The sequence below is a fragment of the Peromyscus californicus genome, unplaced genomic scaffold, assembly GCF_007827085.1.
Source record: "Peromyscus californicus insignis strain IS unplaced genomic scaffold, ASM782708v3 Scaffold_15__1_contigs__length_86483966, whole genome shotgun sequence".
Taxonomy (NCBI): domain Eukaryota; kingdom Metazoa; phylum Chordata; class Mammalia; order Rodentia; family Cricetidae; genus Peromyscus; species Peromyscus californicus.
In genome coordinates this window covers 82,204,663-82,226,193 of record NW_026294447.1, presented here as the reverse complement: position 1 = coordinate 82,226,193, position 21,531 = coordinate 82,204,663, and the positions used below count along the sequence as shown (strand labels likewise).

General features: G+C 41.8%; 1 protein-coding gene across 2 annotated transcripts in view; it reads left to right on the top strand.

Annotated features, from left to right (window-relative positions):
• Positions 1-21,531, top strand: part of Slc38a6 (solute carrier family 38 member 6) — an 84,334-nt gene that overhangs the window by 25,118 nt on the left and 37,685 nt on the right. For both annotated transcript variants that reach the window (XM_052739598.1, XM_052739599.1), the window contains exons 4-6: positions 2,777-2,829; positions 6,995-7,034; positions 18,102-18,180. In XM_052739598.1, the coding sequence (XP_052595558.1) occupies positions 2,777-2,829; positions 6,995-7,034; positions 18,102-18,180 (172 nt within the window). The remainder of the gene's footprint in view (positions 1-2,776; positions 2,830-6,994; positions 7,035-18,101; positions 18,181-21,531) is intronic.

Genomic DNA, 21,531 nt, shown 5'->3' with positions numbered 1-21,531 from the left:
AAATACATTAAAAACAACAACAACAACAGAAACCTCCTCCATGTACAACTCCGGCATTAGAGATGCTAGTCAACACTTCCTGCCTCCACTTGCTGATGTCCGTCCTGATCTTCAGAAGGGGATGACATTAGCATTCCTTTCAGGAATAAACAGTTCACCCAAGGAATAGAGTTGGTAATTACAGAATATTGGAAAATGACAACATTGAAAACGGAAATACCAGGACAAAGGTGGGACAGAGATCGAGTCTGAAGCTTTGGGACAAGGTAAAAAAAATGAAATGCCTGGATGAGGGTGGAATGGATTTGGAGTTTGAAGAGCCCAGCAAAACTCGGAAGAGGATAGATACCTCAGGAACAGCAAGACCTAGATCTTCAAAGTCAACAGCCAGGCAGGAATCAGCTACGGAAAGTCTAAAACAACCAAAGCCCCTAGAGTGGCCACAGGTCCCCAGGAGCAGGCTGTAACTGGGAGAGAGTCTGCTGATGGTAGCAGGGGTCACGTTGTCAGTAGGATTCGTTGAGAAAAAGACACATCACGACCTTGGTGACAGTCCTGGCACTAACACAAGCCCTGAACTTGCCCCTAGAAAACAGTAGAAGAATTAAGTTGGAGCTGGGGTCACAGATGTGTGGTTTTTCAGTGGGTGCAGGAATCTGAATGCAGTCGCCATATTATACAACGAACACTTTACTGATTATCTCCGGCCCCTGGAGCAGCTCTTCATCTACTTTCAAAAGTACAGAGATACTTTACAAAAGTGTGAGCAAAGTAAATGGCATTTTTACTATAGAGTTTGAACACAAGGGTTGAGAGAAAGGCTCTCATGAAACAAGACATAGCTGAGCATGAGTGTGGGCTTCTGTGAGCCCATGTGACCTTCATATATGGTCTACCCGTAATAATGTCTTCCAAATCCAATACTGAATTGTACATGTGTGCTATGTTTAGCAGAATGTGAATGCATTTTTAAACATAAATATATCACTCAAAAAAAGTATCCAGGTCCCTTGGTGAACTTTGATAATAGATTAAAATGAAGATTTTGTTAATTATTAATACCTTTTTATTATTCAGTATCCCACTGTTTTCTTCCTGGTTCCATAATTACTGTGTGCAAAACTACCTATGATTTTTAAAAAGCTTATTTTTATGTATCTAAATGCCCTTTATTATGAAAATACAAAAAATGATTTTTTTTTTGTTCTCAAATGGCAGTTGAAAGAAAGCCCAAATATGTCTTAAAAGATGTATTAAAACTGGCTTTAAATAATGAGCCACGTCTGTAACGAGCAGAAACCATTGCTGTCCCAAGCCTCGGTGTCTCCCAGCCTGCCTCTCTTCAGTGTCAGTGCTGTGGGCATGTGCACTTCTCAGACTGTAGAGCCTCATAAACAGCAACATCGCTTGCGAAAACGCAAAGCTGTATGGGCTGAGAACATACTGTGGCTCTTTTACAAGCCTTTTAATTTTCATGTGTTCTTAATAACCATACTTCTTGAACATAATAAAATGAGAATGTAATTTAACATTTTTATGATGAAAAAAGAAAGTATGTGCCCCTCCTAATTATAGGATGAAGGTACTCTTTCCATTGTGAACACATTACCGTCACTTTAAGCACTTGGAAAGGCGAATAGTACAGCTATCATACCTCATCTTACTATGTGTCCAATGTTTAGAAAGTCTTGCCAGTGAAAATTTCTGTTTGGATAGTGTGTATGCAAGTACACAAGTCCTGTCCAAGGATGAACAGGGTGTTCTCGAGAAATCAGGCTATTGAATTAACATGGGCTGCATAGCCTGGATTAGCTAATGTCTGTCTATTGTAGGTAGACTCTAGCTTTACAAAGCATGTATCTCTAAAGGTTTCTCCCAAAGCTAGTACTTCTGCTTTAAGTGTAGTCATCTGTCAATGATTGTAAGGTGGGTAGACCAGCTACTAGATCCCAACTGATATTAGATGGTTTGTTGTTGGTTTTGTTTTGCTGCCTTTGGTATTTCAGAATATTTAAGAGAAACACAGATCTATTCTTGATGGCCTCCACAGATAAGAGCTGTCAGATTGGTAGATAAATGTCTGTTAGCTGGTTACCATTTTTAATGTGCTGATATTGGTTATCTTACAGTAATTAGAAACCTAATAAAAATGGAAAATAACCATTAATATGTACATTTGAAAAACAAAATCAAAACATGAGATATACTAGAGGAGCATAATAAAAGGAGTCCCTGGCGAATTTTTTGATCTTTAAAAAAAAGCAACAACTTTATGTGCATGAGTGTTTTGCCTACCTGTGTGTCTGGGCACCCTGTGCCCTCGGAGGCCAGAAGAGGGCATCAGATCCACTGAACCTGGAGTTATAGATAGTTGTGAGCTACCATGTGGGTGCTGGAAATCCAACTTGTGCTTTTAACTACTGAGCCATCTCCACAGCCCCCTTGGTGATTTTTTTTTTAAAGAAAGGAAAAACCCATCACTACTTGCTAAAGAGGCACATTCTACAAAACATCTAAATCTTAAGTGTTGGGTTACATTTGGAGGGGGATTGAGATTTCAGAGAGAAAACTCTCAAAGGTCTTCTGGGAACCACCCAAGTGAGTGCTGCCTCCTTTCCTACCTTTACCTCCATCCCAGGGTGTCAAAAGGGGCTCCATGCCACAGCTGGTCCTGACTGGCTGAAGCTGAGGATGGCACTGTGCCTAGCTTGTGAGAGTAAAATCACCTTCATGAATAGCTTTGTGTAGAAGTAACAATTGTACTTTCTCCTAACAGCGGTGACGTCTTACGAAGATCTTGGACTCTTTGCATTTGGATTAGCTGGAAAGGTAATTTCATTGTCTCGTCCTGGGGCATTTCTCTTCTCCTTCAAGTTAAAAAAGCTGTATAAGTGAGAAAGACCTTAAGAGATGGAGAGGATACAAAAGTAAGAAGAGACGGGACAATGGGATGGGAAAATAAAGAAAAATGTGCGCTCTTCCAAGGCACATCTGTAAGCCAGTTTGGTTTCTAAGTCTTGTCACTGATTCGATGAGCTGCAGGAGTAATGGGACCCTTAGTTTTCCTCATTAGTTTTGATCAGATCCTCTGAGTAAATCTTTAAAGGGAAGAAAACAATATAGAATTAAAATTATAACCTGGCTATTTTCAAAAGCAGTAATTACACAGGCAGTATTATTTAAGAGCTGAACAGTGTTGAAAGATTGCCTGGCTGTCTCCTTGTTTACAGTGTGAAAAAATGAAGGTCCAAAGCTGTTAAAGGACCTCTTCTCAACTGTTACCCAACACCAGTTCCACAGCTGAGGACTGTAGACACTCCATCTGCTGGGTTTCCTTCTTAGAATAATGAAAAATAGAGCAAACTGTTATTGGCACTGAGTTTCGGTGGTTTTCTAACTTTACACTTGTAGATAAACGTTTTTCAAGCAGAGTACCAGGGCTTCAGCAGTGCTTTTAGTGTTACAGTTAAGTTGCTTTTCTGTTTCAGTGTCTGAAGAGCTACCTGTATTTTTGGTTCTAAACAAGAATTCTTCTGATTGTAAATCTTGGTACTTTCTGTTTGCATTTGTTTTAAATTAACAAACAAGTAAGTCATATACATATATGTCATGTACTTGGTACTTTGAAACAGGTACGCATTGTAGAATGGCTAACTGAGCTAATTAACTTATGAGTTGCCTCACACATTTATTCTGTTTTTAATCTAAGTGGATGCCATGCTGTAAATGGCTAAACTGATTTCTAAGGGGTGAGTCTTGGAGGAAGATGCAGCTCTGCCGCAGGAAGAGAAGCTGTATCTGCTTCCAGTTACCTTTACTCTTGAAATGTTGAGGGGGTATGTAAACCTCAGTAACACCAGGGCTTATAGCCTCATCAGGGCTTATAGCCTCATCTTTTAAACCTCAAGCAAATAGACAGCGTGGTGCTTGAGGGTATGGGTTTTGTTAATCGTCCCCAGGAACATTTTCTTCCTGGAGAGCAGAGTGTTTAGTATGTCTGGTTCATTCCCTCCATGTAGTTTAACCAAAGAAGAAATGTATATGACAGAGCCCCAGATAGGGCTAAAAAAAAGCACGTGCTGTGCAAGCATCAGGACCAGAGTTCAGATTCCAGCACCTGTATAAACCAGGGCACGGCAATATATTCCAGTGACCTCGGTGCTGAGGGAGGGGTGCAGAAGCAGGAGGATTCCAGGTTGTGGGGGAAGGGGGCAGAGGAGTTGCTGGCCTGTCAGCCTCACCCAAACAGCCAACTCCAAGTTCACGGAGAAGCTGTGTCTCAAAAAGTGAGGTAGAGACTGGGACAGGGGAGGATTCCTGCAGTCAGCTTTGGCCTTCACCTGCGCACTTCCTAACATACAGGGAACAGCCTATCTAATGCATGGGTGTATGCATATGCATACAGCAGGTAGGTCCACAGCAACCAAAGAAGACAGGAAAGAGGACTCCCTGGTGATTTACTGTGACTGTGGGTGAGAATCCATGCTCATCACTGACACTACCTTCAGCTCGCAGTAGTAGTATCATCCCTGCAGAGCAGCACAGTCTCAAAGAGCGTGGACTGTGGAGTCTCTTTCCTGAATGTGAGCGGCTTCATCTTCAGTGACGTCATTAACATGCACTGGGCAGAATGTATCCAGAGTGAGGGCTTTTTAGATTCTGCTTGTATTTCTTCCCCATCTCTATAACTGGCCTGAAATCTTCCCATTGTCTTGATGTGTGGTTGGATGATATTATTCTGTGAATCAAAGAAATATTTTTGAAAATTTTAAGGAATATTTTATATTATCTTTAAATGTGTATATTTATCAGATAAGCATGTATTGAGCAGTGCTATGGCCATACACTATAGTAGGCATAGAAGATGGACAGACATTCATTCTGGCTTTCTAAACATTAAATACCTAAATTTAGCCAAGGAATGGAAAGGGGGTTAGTGCTTAAATACTGTATTTGCAGTATATTTGTAGAAAATAGAGGTATTTCATGTGTGTGGCCAGGGGCTTTCATTTGCACTGTGGGTGATATACACAAAGTCAGAACAGTCTTCCCACAAATGACTGGATTTCAGGAACTTATATCTAAGCTTACATGCTGTGGGAGTCCAGCTCCAACCTGTTCCCACCTTTCCAAGGGTTCTTGGGTAGAAGAGAGAGGAATTAGGAAATATTAGGTAGAAAGATAGAACTAGACGATGAGGAGAAAGACAGAGACACAGGATAGCATCGGGAGGACCTGGGTCAATACCCCACAGCCCAGCTTTATTCAAAAGGGCTGTTTATAATATGCCAAGGGGAGAGGCAAAAGACCTCCCCCTTATAAGATCAAAGCACACCGTACAGCCAAGTGTAGACCCTTCTAAACACCTGATAAACACTCCCATGGCCACATCATCTCCTATGTAGCCCTGCTGGGGAAAGCAAGCTCAGATTCTCCGACCTGAGTAATTCTGGCCCCCTACAAGATGCAAACTGCCTTCTAGAAAACACCAGAATGGCCATGACCACTGTCTTAGTTACTATTGCTGTGATGAAACACCACAAAAAGGCAAGCTGGGAAGGAAAGGGTTTATGTGACTTACACTTCCAGAGAACAGTCCATCACTGTTGGGGGAAGTCAGTGGGGGAACTCAAACAGGGCAAGACCATGGAAGCAAGAGTTGATGCAGCAGCCGTGGAGAGGTGCTAGTTACTGGCTTGCTCCTCATGGCTTTCTTAGCCAGTTTTCTTATAGAACTCAGGACTGCAGGCCTGGGGATGGCACCACCCACAATGGCTGGGCCCTCCCACATCAATCACTACTTAAGAAAATGCCCTGCAGGCTTGCCTATGGTCCAGTCTTATGGAGGCATTTTCCCAATTGAAGCTCCCTCCTCTCAGATGACTCCATCTTGTATCACGTTGACATAAAACTGTCCAGCACACCTGAATCTCTAGAGACCTTGCCAGATTTCCAGACCATTAGGCTTCCCCTGCATCTGCAAGGACTCCAGGTCCCGATGCTCTGACCAGGAGGAAATCCCCATAGAGGTGAGCCTGCAGTATGACCTGTCCTCAGTCCACAGAGGCCTGAATGATACAGGTAGTTAGTCAGCTCCAAATGTCTGCTGGTGCTTACAGCCCAGGGGTTTGGTGGTCAGGAGGCCTGAGAGAGAATATATATTTAAACATTTCCTTCAAATTCCCCACGAGTCTCATCCCAGACCAGAAACAGACTGAGCATAGTCGTTGGGCATTTTTTGTTTAGTTCAGACCTTTTTATTTTTAGCCAGTTGCCAACTTTTATACTCTTAGGAGTGTGAAATTCAATTTCTGACTTACTAAATACTAGATGATCTGGCTCTATTGGCCCCACTTCCTCACATGCCGTCAACCAGCCAGACTGAGGAGAAAGAGTCTCAGCTTCCTGTTGCCCTCGCCACCACCTGCTCTTTTACACTTAGCTTACTTCACATTTTTAGTTTGAAATACATGGCCTAAATTCTCCAGATCCGGTCATTGTGCAGTAGAGTTTTCTGCTGTAGGCTGTTGAATCTTTGAGACTAGGATGTCCAAATATGGGGGTCTGTGCCAGGCTGCTGGCAGAAGATCATCCATTCCGTCTAGGTAAAGTGGTTGACACAGTCTGTTTTGGGATACCTACTAAAGCAATGTGCTAAAGCCAGGAAGAAAGGGATCAGGACTTCCCAGATTCAATGCCAGTTTATTAATCATTGGTAATCACAGCTTACTAGCTTTATTACCTTTTTTAGGTATTCAAACATGACTGCTAAGAAATATCTTTATAGTAGCTATGGAGGTATTAAGGAAAGACTTTTTATGATATTTATTAATTTTACATAGTACAGAGAGCTGAGAGAATTTATTCTTACCAGTATCTCTTCAGTCATGAGTCATGTATCTGTCTTTGTTGTATTGGTTATTAATTTTAATAAAACCCTCTCCTTTTCTACTGTTTCTCCTTTTATCTTCTGAATGCATGTGTTCTTTTTTAGGTGGTGGTGGCGGGCACCATAATAATTCAGAATATTGGAGGTAAGCATTGAGAATGGATTATATATGCATATAGTAATGGAACTGGTTGTTCCCTGGCCCCTTGCCTTCCTACAGGTCTAGTAGGGACACTAAATCTCTGTAGATGTAGCCATCTTCAGAAGTCCCCTTTTCTTGTCTTCTGATCTTTCTTGGATCTTTTTAGTAGCACTGGTAAATATGCTTCTAACTTCAGCTTTAGCCAAATCTTGATCGCAGTCTTCTTAGGCCTCCATGGCTGTGATGGTGAGAGGGTGCAGTTTAGAAATGCTCCCAAAGTGATTTCTGAACAATTTTCCCTCTGCTTTCACCCCCTTAATCATTCCCACTGACAAAAACTTCTTTAGAGGGAATAGTGCCCCAAGGACTGTGTGAACAGTCAGCTATGCCCAATGTCCCCTTGGAGCTAAGAAATTAAAAATGACCAAGTAGTTTATAATATGTCTAAGGACAAGAGGCATCTTCAAGTTTATCTTTCCCTGGTTCCTACTAAAAATTGATCATACAACCAGAGGTGGAAGTTTTTCTCCTGCCTGCCTGTTCTCCAATACCCAGCAGCTGTTTCCCAAATAATTGACTCGGAGGTTTAATATTACTTATAAACGCTCAGCCAGTAACTCAGGCTTATTACTAGCTAGCTCTTACATTTAAATCAAACCATAATTTTTATCTATGTTTAGCCATGAGGCTCGGTACCTTTTCTCAAAATGGCATTCTCATCTTGCTTCCTCTGCATCTGGCTGGCAACTCCTGACTCTGCCCTTCCTCTTCCCAGCATTCTTACTTTGGTTGCCCCACCTACACTTCCTGCCTGGCTACTGGCCAATCAGTGTCTTATTAAACCAATTCAAGTGACAAATCTTTACAGTGTACAAGAGAATTATGCCACAGCATACAACTGATCCTAATTATGAGAACTATGTAGAAATAAAAATCACTGTTAATTATAGACAGTTGACTGAGTGTATTAAACATTTAACTCCAAAGTATGAGAATTGTATGTACATGTTGTAAAGAGATTGCAGAGAGCTGAGCTGTGTGTTCATTTCTTTTTATCACCAGCTGGAATGCTAAGTAAATACTGTCAGAGTCGTAGAAAACCCATGAGGAAGTGATGTGCACTTTGGATCTTACACAAGATTGTATGCTCACAAGAAATTTTAATCATTCTTTTACATCTAATAATTTAAATAACTGAGAGATGATAAGTTAAGATCTGAGCTATTTCACTCTAAGTATTAATCAACTAAACTGTATCTTTAGTGAGTATTTTGGTGGTGGGGGTTCCAGTCAGTGAGTCTTTTTGGAATCCTGAATGTCCACATTTTAATGCTTTGAATTTTTATGAAACGGTGACTTCATACTTCACTCATGAAACCAGGAACACTAACCTCATCCCTTGGGAATTTTTGCTGTGCAATTGATTTCAAGATTTGTTGCGAAATACTTTTAATTAGCAAACATGTATTGCTTAACTGCTTAGTGATGATTCTTCTGTAGGCCCTCATTAAGACCTATCAGACTTTGTTCAGATGGGATTGAACCATTGTTTAATAATTTATTTTGAATTTTTAGTTTGGGGATTCAAATCCAAGCTTTTTACCTGGCATGATGCCCCCTGTTGTGTTTCCTGTAGTTTCCACCCTGGAAGCTCCTTTTCTCTCTTCTGCGCTCTAAGTTTTTCCACAGCTTATGTCCATTCCTCTTTGTACTCCTAGTCACCAACACAATGTCTGGAACCTTGTTGGATTGAGAGGCACTTAAGTGATTAGTACTCTTATCTAAGTATTTGGGAGCTGGAGAGATGGCTCAGCGCTTAAGAGCACTGGCTGCTCTTTTAGAGGACCTGGGTTCACTTCTCAGCATCTACATGGCAGCTCACAATTGTCTGGAACTCAAGTTCCAGAGGGATTTCATGCCCTCTTCTCGCCTCCAAAAGCACTACATGCACATGGTACACAAACATACATGTCAGCAAAACACCATACAGATTTTTTTTAAGTGAAAATAAGTGGGAAACAGTGGGGCTGGGAAGATAACTCAGTTGGCAAGGTACTTGCTTCACAAACAAGAGGCCCTGAGTGCAGATTCCCAGCACTCATGAGCAGCCGGTGTGAGGATACACACCCTCACCCCAGTGCAGAAGCAGAGTGAAGGAAGATCTCTGGGGCTCTTTGGCCAACAAGTATAGCTGAATCCATGAGCTCCAGGTTCAGTTAGGTACCCTGCCTTAGAAAACTAAGGTAGAGAGCAGTTGAGAAAGTTACCCTCTGTTGACCTGTGGTATGCACACAGACACAGAATGTAGGTCCATCACTAATGTCAAAGCTGACCATGAAAGATAAAGAAACTGGGCTAATCCAGTGTTTTCTTGAGAGAAAAATTGGTTCTGATGTATACAAATTCACAGAAAAGCTAATGTAATTTCTTCATCTAGAATACTCTTGTTTTGTGTTCTGTAGCAAAATATCATTGACTGGGGGATTTGTAATAAAGTTATTATCTTTTGGAGGCTGGAAGTCCGAGATCAAGGAAACCACATCCTGTGAGGGCTTTCTTACCTGATCACATGGCAGAAAGCTGTCACATGGTAACATAGAGCATGCAGTCAAACTCTTAGCCTTGAGCCCTTACAATGGGCTAAACCCACATGTAAAGGTGGATTCTCATGACCTAAATCTTTCCCATCAGATGCACCTCAAACCCTTCTGCATGTTAGGACTGTGTTTCCTATACACATGGTTTGGGGCACACTGTCAGACTTAGCAAATAACCTTGACAATAAGCTGTGTGCTTGAAGTGGAGATCACCCTCACTTCTTAAAAAGTGGTCTTTGTCCCTGAAAGCATTCAAATGAAACTGTTTGGCCAGTTGTCTGGCTTATCTGGAAAAGATCCTTGGATTTGGTGTCACATAAATCATCAAGTCTGCATTCTTAAGGTTGTTGCTTGGCTTGCTTGTTTGAGAACTTTAAAAAAGCAACTCAGATGCTGTCACAGCATTTTAAATGTCCCTTAAGTTCAGTAATGCTTATTTTAGAATGATGTCCTCATTATTTTATTCACATTACTTGAGAGTTTATTTATTGAGAGCCTGTGAGTAATAAGTGAAAGCATATTTGCAAGATTTTCTTTTCTCAGCTAAACATGCATAAAGACCTCCTTCATTGCAGTAGAATGTGAAGCTTACCCTTGAGCAGGGCCCTGCTCCATGGCAGGTGCCTTGTACCGTGACTCTAGTCTTTGGTCAAGCAGGCATGCGCTTCCAGGGACCCTCTCTCCGGTTCTCTTGGCTTTAGTTCTCTTTGTGGAAGAATCCAGTGGGAAATAGAAAGCTCAGGGTCTCCTCTCATCTAGAAATGTGGATTCTGATGTGGCCCTTGGGGAAGGTGTGTTAATCCTCTCGGGCACTCATGAGGCAGAGTCTGTATTTTCAGTTAGGTGCCGTGTCTTAATGCTCTTTAACTCTCTCACTCTTTTTTTTATGGGTGTGACGGGCTCTTACCGTGTCGTCTAGGTGAGCCTGTAACCCTTGGTCCTTCTGCCTTGGCCTCCTGAGCACTGGGATCACAGGTGTGCACCACCACACTCCTGGATTAGCGACTTTTCTTGCTGCTGCAACTAAACACCTGAGGAGGAAGGGTGTGCTCTGGCTTTCCGCCCCAGGGAAAGTGATCACGTGGGAAGGTGCAGCTACAGTACCCCAGGCTGCCGTCAGATTGTGCCCACAGGTGCGAATTCAGTCCAGGACTCCCTCCTATGGAGTTGGTGCCGTCCACAGTTGAGGTGATTCTTCCCACCAGAGTGAAGCTAAGCTAGCTAATACCTCAGAGGCTTGTCTCCTAGGAAGTTCTAGATTCTGTCAAGTTGACAAACGTTGTTAGCCATTACACCCAACTTCTTTCTCTCTCTTTCTTTTTTTTTTAGTTAAAAATTTTTCATATGGGCTGGAGAGATGGCTCAGAGGTTAAGAGCACTGGCTGTTCTTCCAGAGGTCCCGAATTCAATTCCCAGGACCCATATGGTGGCTCGCAACCATCTGTAGTGAGATCTGATACCCTCCTCTAAATAAATAAATAATCTTTTTTTGTGTTTTGTTTGTTTGTTTTTTGAGACAGGGTTTCTCTGTGTAGCTTTGCGCCTTTCCTGGAACTCACTCTGTAGACCAGGCTGGCCTCGAACTCACAGAGATCCGCCTGGCTCTGCCTCCCAAATTCTGGGATTAAAGGCGTGCGCCACCACCACTCGGCATAAATAACCTTAAAAAAGAAAGAAAGAAAGAAAAAACAACAAAACAGGTTTTTTTAAAAAAAAATTTGTTTTCATACAATATATTTCCTCTATATTTTCTCGTAACCCCAGCTTCAGCTCTGCTCTGTGTGATGTTTATACATCTCAGCCTTCTTGTTTCAATCCCCGACACTAAAAGGAAAAACAAGAGACGAAATGATCATAAATTCATAAATTGCTCTTTACTACTTATTCTGTGGGTCTTTTGGTGAAGGCCTGGTTTATTCCCTTACCATAGTCTGTTAACAAAAGTGGGACACTAGTGCTAACCACAGGCACCAGTGTGATCTACCAAAATGATTGCGGTGCAGGCTGTCTTCAAATAACCCCTAAAAGTGCTGCTTACTATAGTTAGGACATTTTGGTTTTGGTTTTTCGAGACAGGGTTTCTCTGTGTAGCTTTGCGCCTTTCCTGGAGCTCGCTCTGTAGCCCAGGCTGGCCTCGAACTCACAGAGATCCGCCTGGCTCTGCCTCCCGAGTGCTGGGATTAAGGGCGTGCGCCACCATCGCCCGGCCAGTTAGGACTCTTGAGGTTTTACAGTTATTGGCCTTTAAAAAGTGGAGAGCCGTACAGAAAATATTACTTGTGACTCCTGCTCTCTCAGCAGTAATGATCAGGAGCCTAAAAGAGGCCATTGCCAGGTGTAGCCCCCTGTGTCCCCCGCCTCAAGGCAGAGCTAGTGCTGGGACAGAGGGAGAAAGGAGACATCTCAGAACTTTAATGTCGAGTGCTGTCGTCGCAGACAAAAGAGTGCTTGCGCAGGCTGTGAACTCAGTCACCTGCCTTCTGCGAGGACTAAGAAGCGTGCTGGGAGGGCTAGCTCATCTCAACTCCTCTATTGCACTGGTCCCACGGGCTGAAAAGTGGCTTGTTTTCTGTTACATTGAACTGTGGCAGACTGCTCTGTAGGCTACACTGTCACTAGGAATCAAACAGCAAACCCCAGCTCATCTTAGTTAAGCCAAGGAAAGTCCTTACCCACTCTTGGAAGTCCACGATTAAAGCAAAGGCCGTTAGGTTCCTAATTCATGTCTTGCTCAACTCAAACCATGGGAAGGCAAGTGGTTCCGAGCAATGTGCCGATTTACTCTGCTTTTATAACATGTGAGTCATCATTACAGATAGCATACTTGTTCTTTCCCTAACTCGCCAGGTCCTCACAGAAGATTAACGATTTAATCACTACACATTGTCAGGAGAGCCCTAGTTTCACTGAAACCTCCTAAAATGGCTAGAGTGACCCAGGCTTTCCTGTCTGGTATCCACAGACGTTAACAGCCTTGATTAACGCCTCAGTTGGGGCTGTGAGGAGTGAGAGAACCTAGCAGCCGTGAACTAGATGATGCAGGGTCTGCGTCTTATAGACGGGAAGATTCAGTGACTACAGAAATCTCAGACTCCCATTATTGGACAAATCCACAATGTGATGTTAGAGAATGTAAATTGTTTTCCTGAAGCAGAGTCTGGATGCAGCGGTCTGTCTTGCCCTTGGGGAAGCTGGGGTTGGGAGTGCTGTTACACCACCGTCTGCTGGTGAGAATAACTGCAGCTTAAAAAAGAAAAAGAAAAACCTCGAATAGTATTATCCCCAAATTCTAGAAAACACTGTAGAAGTATAAGAAATCTGAGAAGCATCTTTTTCCCCAAGCATTTGCCTTGACAAAATTTAGTAGTAACATGTCATTTTAAAGAGTTTGAAAACAATGTATTAGCAAAGATTTCCACTGAAATTTGATAATGAGAGTTTAAAAATAGTGGATATTTTGAGTGTGTGTGTGTGTGAGAGAGAGAGAGAGAGAGAGAGAGAGAGAGAGAGAGAGAGAGAGAGAGAGAGGATTGAACACATGCATGCTAAGCAAGCTCTCCACCACAGTGTTTTCCCCCTAGCTGACCCCCTCCCCGGGTCTCACTAGGCTGTCCAGGCAGGCCTTTTACCCCCATCCTCCCATGTCAGTCCCTTGAGTAGCTCTGTTCAGACCCTGGCTCCTAGGCCTGGCTCTCTGGTCCCTCTTTAGGTTTAGAGTCTTAACAGCTATAAAAGAAAGGCTCTTTTAGGAGAGTGAAGGAACAGTTTCCACCATGGTTTGTTTTTGTTTTTTCCAGTTTTGCAGTTTAGGGAAATTACATTGTTTTACAGAGATTTTGAAAAAAAGATTCTTTTAAAAAAGAGATTGTATACTATTTGAGTGGGGATAGAATTTCTGTGGCATTTAGACATTTAGTGGAAACACCAGGTTAATGAGACATCTTGAATAAACTAGTTATTATCCATGACTAAAGACAAGTTTGAAATAAAACTGAATCTCTTCAATGGAAAGGCAAACCATAGCGCCTCTGTTTGTTTAGGCCACTGACTAATCCTTTGAGAAGTTGCTGGGCTTTCCCCAAGTGCTGAAAACCCAGTTCTATTTTTAAGATTGCTGACGGCCATCCTGTCTTCATGCATGTCCTCTTAAGTGTTTAGCAGTGTAGGGAATTGTCTTTTAGACTAATGATTGTTTAGACCCAAACTCGACTGAGTCTTTTCTTCCTTAAAGTTGTATGGTTGACTAATGACAAACTGAGAAACATTTCTGGATATTGGGGAACACTGTTTCCTAAAGCGTAGAGATCTGGAGGGAGATGGTTGATTTTTCTTATTTTTTTAGGTTTCAGTGATATGTTAAATCTTTGATGTATGTGACTAAGAGACTTCCTCTTTGGAGCTTTGCCTCCACTGACATTCAACTGAATCATGGCAGCAAATACTATGAAGTCCTGGCATGAAGCTATGTGAATTTTGAGCCAATTACTCCAACAACAATTACAATGCCAAGAGAACTCCATGAACAACAATACAATGTGTCCCCAGCTGAAATGGTTAAAACTTTGATCTTCATTTTAGAGATTCTTCTTTTCTTTGAGCCCAGTTGTTAAACTCAGTAGACAAAAGCAATTTGTTGCTTAAGTGCTAATAGAAATAAATAAAAGACTTCATTCTAGAGAGGCCCCTTGGATAGACTTTCTTATTTTTCTTGGCTTTGGTTGGTTGCTTCTCCACCTGCCCAGAGCAGCCTAGCATTTAATAGAGTGAGCTCCTCCAGAGAGACTGACTCTTTCCACCAGCACCCACATAGCAAATCAGTACACAGGGCTCCCATCCCTACGGGTGAAATCATGTCTGCCTGGCAGGTTGGTACGGAAATTAGATGCCCCCAAAACTTCCTATCACTTAGAATATAGCCAAGCATGTAACAGGCATGCCGTGCCCAGAGTGAGCAGCTGTTCTAACTTCCTAGCCTTTCTCCTCTCTGCCTGTTCCCTCTCTGCTTCTGTTCCAGCTCATGTCTACCCATGACCATCAGTCAGTAGTTAATACTTATGTCTCCCCACGACCATCAGTCAGTAGTTAGTACTTATGTCTCCCCACGACCCGTCAGGTAGTACTCATCTCTCCTTGACTGTCAGGCAGTAGTACTCTTGTCCCCCGTGACCATCAGTAGTTAGTACTCTTGTCTCCCATGACCATCAGTACTTAGTACTCTTGTCTCCCATGACCATCAGTAGTTAGTACTCTTGTCTCCCATGACCATCAGTAGTTAGTACTCTTGTCCCCCATGACCATCAGTAGTTAGTACTCTTGTCCCCCATGACCATCAGTAGTTAGTACTCTTGTCTCCCATGACCATCAGTAGTTAGTACTCTTGTCTCCCATGACTATCAGTAGTTAGTACTCATCTCTCCTGTGACCATCAGGCAGTAGTGATTCTTGACTACCTATTGTTGCCTGATCGGATTTCCCTGTTTCAATGCTTTCCTGATTTCCTATTGCTTTTCCACATGGTTTTTAAAGGGTACTTTCTATTTCTATGTCTCGACTAGGTTGACAGATTTTTTTATTTTCTTCCCACGGTAGTTTCATTTAAAATGAAGGGAAAGCATACCTATTCGACTAATATGGTGAAACGAAATGACTTGGAAGGGCTGATAACTGTCATCAAGGTGTACCTTGTAGCACAGATCTTGGCTTTGGTGTTACGGAGGCCCAAACGGTTCAGCTGTAATCATGGGTCTTATGGATGATGCTGGTGCAGCTGTTAATTTAGAAGCATGGTGTGTCTTGTATTTGGATTCTATGCCATGGATAGATACCAGTAAAAATCATTTACAAATTCTTGCTTATGACCTGTCTCTAAAATAAGTCTCAAGTATTTCCTTATGTCATCAATGGAAGACATTGGACAGAAGGTGTGGCAACCAGCTATTCAACCTAGTGACCTTTTGGTTAAAAACAGTAGCTATATGAGCTTTCCTGCTGATAGTATTTTTTTAAAACCTTTCGCAGCTTACTTTATTGACTTGATCTTTTGATGTGGCTGTAAGATGTATTTCTTCGCTTGGTGTAGATCTAGTACTCTTTTGTTCTCGGTATTATGTACTGTATGTTAAGGTGGTAGCACTTACATGGAAATTTATTTGTGGTTAAGAAAAAGTAATTTTAACAGTGGGATTTCTTTGTTTCACTTGCTCAACCAGTGGGATTTTCCCTATGGTAGGCTCTGTGGTTTTGTAGCTCTTAAAACATGCCAGAGTTCTCCAAGGAAGAAGCAGTGTTTTACATGTTTTATGATACTCGTGTATACTGAGAGGCCTTTTTTTAAAACAGAGAAACATATGTTTAGTGAGTTCGTTTTTCTTTAAGTACACATGGCTCTTCAGACTGGAATCTATTGAAACAGGACTCCCATTTGAAAACCAAAGAGCCAAGGCTACAGCACAAAAGTGATCTAGTGATTAGCCAGAGGCTAATAGAAATTCTGGAAAGAATGACAGATTGTATATGAAAAAGAAATATAATCTCCCAGTCATTGTAGCTTTTTTACAATTAAAGATCAAAAAAATAGAAAATTACTGGAAGAGATGAATGTCTGAAACTTTAGAAATGCGTACAGTGTCGGATTATCCCAGCAAAGGGGCCGATGAGCAGATAATAAACGTTCTGAGTCGGAAGTCTGCACTCTTTGTTTTGAATGTGCTCTCATCTTTTTCCCCTCCTCCTCTCAAGATACTACAGTTAAGTAGTTTCTAAGCTGGTTTCAGAAAACTGGAATCTATTTCTTCTGCATCTTATCATGTACATACAGTTCTTTGGGAAACAAAATGATGTGACAGCTCCAGATATTTGAGTGGAAGAGGTTAGCACTGACCCCCCCTCCCTCCTGTGCCCAGCTGCCGGTGTTTTCCCTCTGAGAGAACAGAGCAAGGCAGAAGACGTTTCCACATCCAGTTGCTTGTAGTAGCTGCAGCTAAGGGCTTGTAGGCATGTCTTGGTGGCTCCTGGTGAGCAGCCATGTTTCTTCTGGAGAAAAAGAAATAGTCTGAAATTACAAAATATGGGTACATGTTTTCATTGCAGAAAAGTGATTGTTACTTACCTGTTCTAAATTTAACTTTACCATGGGTACATGTTATTTTACCAAAAAAAAAAAAAATTGACTGTGTTTGTGCATGTGGTAATCGCTCCTTCTGCAAACTAACATGTCTCATTCTTCTCCAAAGTTAAATCATCACAGTGTTTTAACTGCAGAGTTCAGCGGCTTTCCAACAGCTTGACTGAGAAATGCACACTGTTCTTAAACTGTGCGCCTTTTCATCCAACTTCCTCCAGATTCTCATTGTTCAGACCTGGCATTCAGTGGTGTTCTTAGTTTTTATAAGTCCAAGGAGAAAGTGGAATGTTTCCTGAAAGATAAATAAGTAATAAAAGCAGTGTGCACATAGAATACACACTTCATTCTTCAAGGTTCCCCCCCATTGGCTCTCAGAGAGAGAGAGAGAGAGAGAGAGAAAGAGAGAGAGAGAGAGAGAGAATGTGTGTTCTGTCCATCTCTGGGGAAAATACTGTTACACTGAAGATCTGACTCCAAATCAGCTGGGTTTCCGTAGAGCTGAGTATTTGAGCTTCCCCTTCTGTATTTACCTAAATGAGTTCTATATTCCACAACCATATTTACGATGGAAGGCTGGTGGATTATTTGTGTTCGTGTGAGCACAGGGAGGTACCTGTGGAGGACAGGGAGGGGATCAGATCCCCTAGAGCTGGATTTAGGGGCACTTGTGAGCTGCCCAGCAGTGGAGCCAAGCACTGAGCATCTCTCCAGCCCCAGAATGTGCTTTAATAACACGTGAAGAATGGTGTCATTGTTATTACGTGGTACAAAAGCTGGCTATTTCTCATATGCCAGCAGGTGAAATCTGGGCGGCAGTGCTGGCTTTGGTTTCTCTTTTATTGTTGTTTTTTGTTTTGTTTTGTTTTTTTTGTTTTTTTCCAAAACATGGTTTCTCTGTCCTGGAACTCACTTTGTAGACCAGGCTGGCCTCGAACTCACAGAGATCCACCTGCCTCTGCCTCCCGAGTGCTGGGATTAAAGGATTGCGCCAACACTGCCTGGCCCTTAAGTTTTTATGTTTATTACTAAATTAACATTTTGTGCACTGAACAGATGAGACAATGTGAAAGAGTTTTTGCAAAACTTGAAACCAATTTTATAAATAGCCTATTACAAAATCCCTTTTTTCTTTTATACTTGGATTTGCAATATAAACAAAGGTTATGTGATAAACTTACAGTTCTCTGCAGAGTCACTTACCTCCATTTCTGCCATGTGCGTGTTGGAGTTAATTCATTATGGGTTATCTTCTACATGGTGCTCTCGATCCAGCGGACGTCTGTGTTTCTGAACAGATGACTCTTTGAATGGTTAAAGCTCTAACAGGAATTCTTTTTGTTCCTTTTGCAGCTATGTCTTCTTATCTTTTAATTATTAAAACAGAGCTTCCTGCTGCTATTTCAGAATTTTTGCCTGGAGACCACAGTGGGTAAGAAGAAATGTTCCAATCTATCCATTCATCCATCCACCCATTCAGTCATTCATGTATTCATTGTTTTTATTAAACCTTAGTGACAAGGGAAACAAATGTAGTCACGTACAGGTTTTGTGGGTGGAGCAGCAGTGGATCAAACACTGTGTACACGTCCCACGTCCACTGGCAATCGGCTCGGCCAGAGCTCTGGGCTGCCAACCACCGGAGCTCCAGGCCCTTGTGCTCCTGAAAGTAAAGGCAAGGCAAGTCCAGATTAGCTCTCAGAGAAAAGTGAAGAAGCGTCTAAGGACAGGAAAGTGGGGAATGGTGGGGAAGGAAGCCTCTGGATATCTAAATTGAGGGGACAGGGAGTCATCTTTGCTGTCACTTCTCAGCAAGTTGTTGTGACAAATGTTGGTTGCAGCCGCTGTGTGAGACTCGTGTTAGGCAGCTCGAAGAATTATGGACGAGAACCTGTTTCCCTTCGCCTTTTTAATATTATGAATAATACCAGACCACAGCATACTTCCTCTCTCATTTAAAAACACAGGCTCCTACAGAATATATTGACTTAGCTCTTATTATGGAGAAGGGACCCAAGTTAATTATGCTTTTCTTTTTGATATGTAGAGCAAGGAGCCAGACTCCCTTTTTCTCTCTTTTCTCAGAAAAATAAACTTGAAAATAAGAATAAACTTGGGTTAAGCTTCTTAATTCCAGTTACTCTACCCAGCTTTCAAACCACAGCACAGGACTGCCCCGTCTGGGACTGGAGTATTTGGTTGCTTTTCCCCAGTAACCAGACTTCCCTGGAATGCAGAAGAAAACTTGAGAATTTAGTCTTAGCTTAGAGAAGTCGACTTCTCTCAGAGCAGTGGACAGGTGCAGCTGCATGTGTGTAAGGAGCGCGCGGTTACTCTCCATCTCGATAGGAACTGTGAAGGAATGATTAAAGCAAGGGTCGTGAAGTCCGTCACGATCTTCATCCCCAGAAGACGGCCCTCTCACGGCCCGTCATAGCTCATTGGGGGCCCATAGCGTGCTCACCACTGCCTCAACCTCCTGTCAGCTCTACCTGGTTGCATTTTGATTATGTTCTGCCTGAGAGCAAACTACGCTAAGAAGTAGCTGTGTACACTAAAAATACACTTTTTTGTCTTTGCTGTAAAAATAGTAAGAACCACTTTTGCTACTTGAATTCTAAGTGAGGAATTCGCACATGGAGCTAAGAACTCAAGGCAGTTTGATGGAGACTAGAAAGAAAACATGTTCTATTCATTTCATGCTAGTTAGTCTCAAGTATCGAACTCTTGACCTTCTAACTTGTCATGGGCTGTAGGTTTCTTTACCTGGTGCTGTGAGGGTACCAATGAGGGCTGGGAATGTGGCTCCCAGACACAGTGCTCACCTAGCATGCCCAAAGCCCTGGGTTCAATTCTCAGTACCAGAAAAAAGCAAAAACAGACAAGCGTTCTGAAAGGGCTGGAGAGATGGCTCAGTGGTTAAGAGCACTGACTGCTCTTCCAGAGGACCCGGGTCCAATTCCCAGCACCTGCATGGCAGCTCACAACTGTCTGTAACTCCAGTTCCAGAGGAAATACTACCCTCCCATAGACAGACAAAGGCAAAGCAACAATGCATATAAAATAATAAATTAATAAATCATTAAAAAAAGAAAGGAGGGTTCCGGGTGGAGGTAGCTTGCCCCTTTTAATCACTCAGGAGGAAGAGGCAGGCAGATCTCTGTGGGCTGGAAGCCAGCCTGGTCTACAAAGCTGTTACACAGAGAAACCCTGTCTCAAAAAAACAAAACAAAGCAGATGGCACCAATGACTTTCCCTCTGTTTAGGTGCTTCCTTAACAGAGTTAGGATGACCAAATGAGATGGCACACATGTATATGCTTATAAGTAGCTAGTACAGTGTAAATGTGGAGAACAGGAAATTCCAAGAGCAACGATTTTATTAAAGGTAAACTTTCCTTTTTTATGCAGACTGCCAGGAAGCTCGGAGTCAAACACAAATGGACTCTGATAATCCTAATGCTTGTCGTATGTCACCTGAGTTTGTCTTTGTTTTGTCTGTTTATCTTTTGTTTGGTCCCGAATTTGGTGACTTCTAGTAACAGGCTTTCAGTCACTTTAGAAATAGTTACCATGTAGCAGAACGCTAGTAAAACGGAGGTGTTTTGTCTGCTAAAGCATTGCTCACTTAAATCAAGTGCCACGTCTCTTGTTTTAAACAACTGAAATGAACTCCTATTTCAACTGTCTTAGTAAACCTTGTATATAATGTTCTGTTTCTATCACAAATGCATGCTTTAATGCATTCACCAATTTTTTACCCACAATGTGCTACAGTCGCACATTTTTGATAACTCATATTGTTTTACATGTAGTATATTCATTTTTGAAGAGACTATATTAATTGGCTACAGAGCATTAGTCTTTAAAGTCTAACTTTGTAAAGTCAGAAACAAATGTTATAGTGATGAATGTTGCTTTGGGACAGTTTATTTCTCAATGGTGTTGGGTGGCAGTATTTCTTTACTGAGATCACGTGGTGTTGATGTTTTTTTTAGGGTTTAGTTTGCCATAAGTTTCAGTTAAGATTTTGTTTTGTTTTGTTTTGTTTTGTTTTTCGAGACATGGTTTCCTCTGTGTAGTTTTGCGCCTTTCCTGGATCTCGCTCTGTAGACCAGGCTGGCCTCGAACTCACAGAGATATGCATGCCTGCCTCTGCCTCCCGAGTGCTGGGATTAAAGGCATGCACCACCACCGCCCAGCATTCAGTTAAGATCTTTCAAGTGTCTTTGTTTTCTGGGTTATCTGTTAGAATAAGATATCTTTATGAACTATAACCCTTTATGAAGATGCTGTCAAATCACTTTGTGTTCATTATATTCTAATTTCCAAAGTTACTATTAGAAAATGTAGATCAGTAATACTTATACCAAACTCTTATGATACATGTATATTTTTCCTAGACTAACTTACATACTTTTTAAATCTATAGCTGTTAAAAGTTGGGAGCTCTCTGTTAACATTTAATGGTCTTGTCAGGGGACTATGATTGACACAATTAAGTTGTCTTGCATTTGAGTTACATAATTGATATGGGATGTGAGCAAGATCCTAATTGAGAACATACGATACTCTTGTTCCATTCTATTCGAGAATGAAATTAAAGCAACTTATAAATAAATCTGGTTTTCATTTAAAAATGGAAAAAACATCTGCGTGCCAAGCATTTGCAATACAGCTAAGGATTTATACTCTGTGTTTCTTAGTTGGAGCATTTTTATCATATAGGATTAAATCCACAGATCAAACAAGTTTTCTAGGAAGTATAAAACTTTTTACTCTAA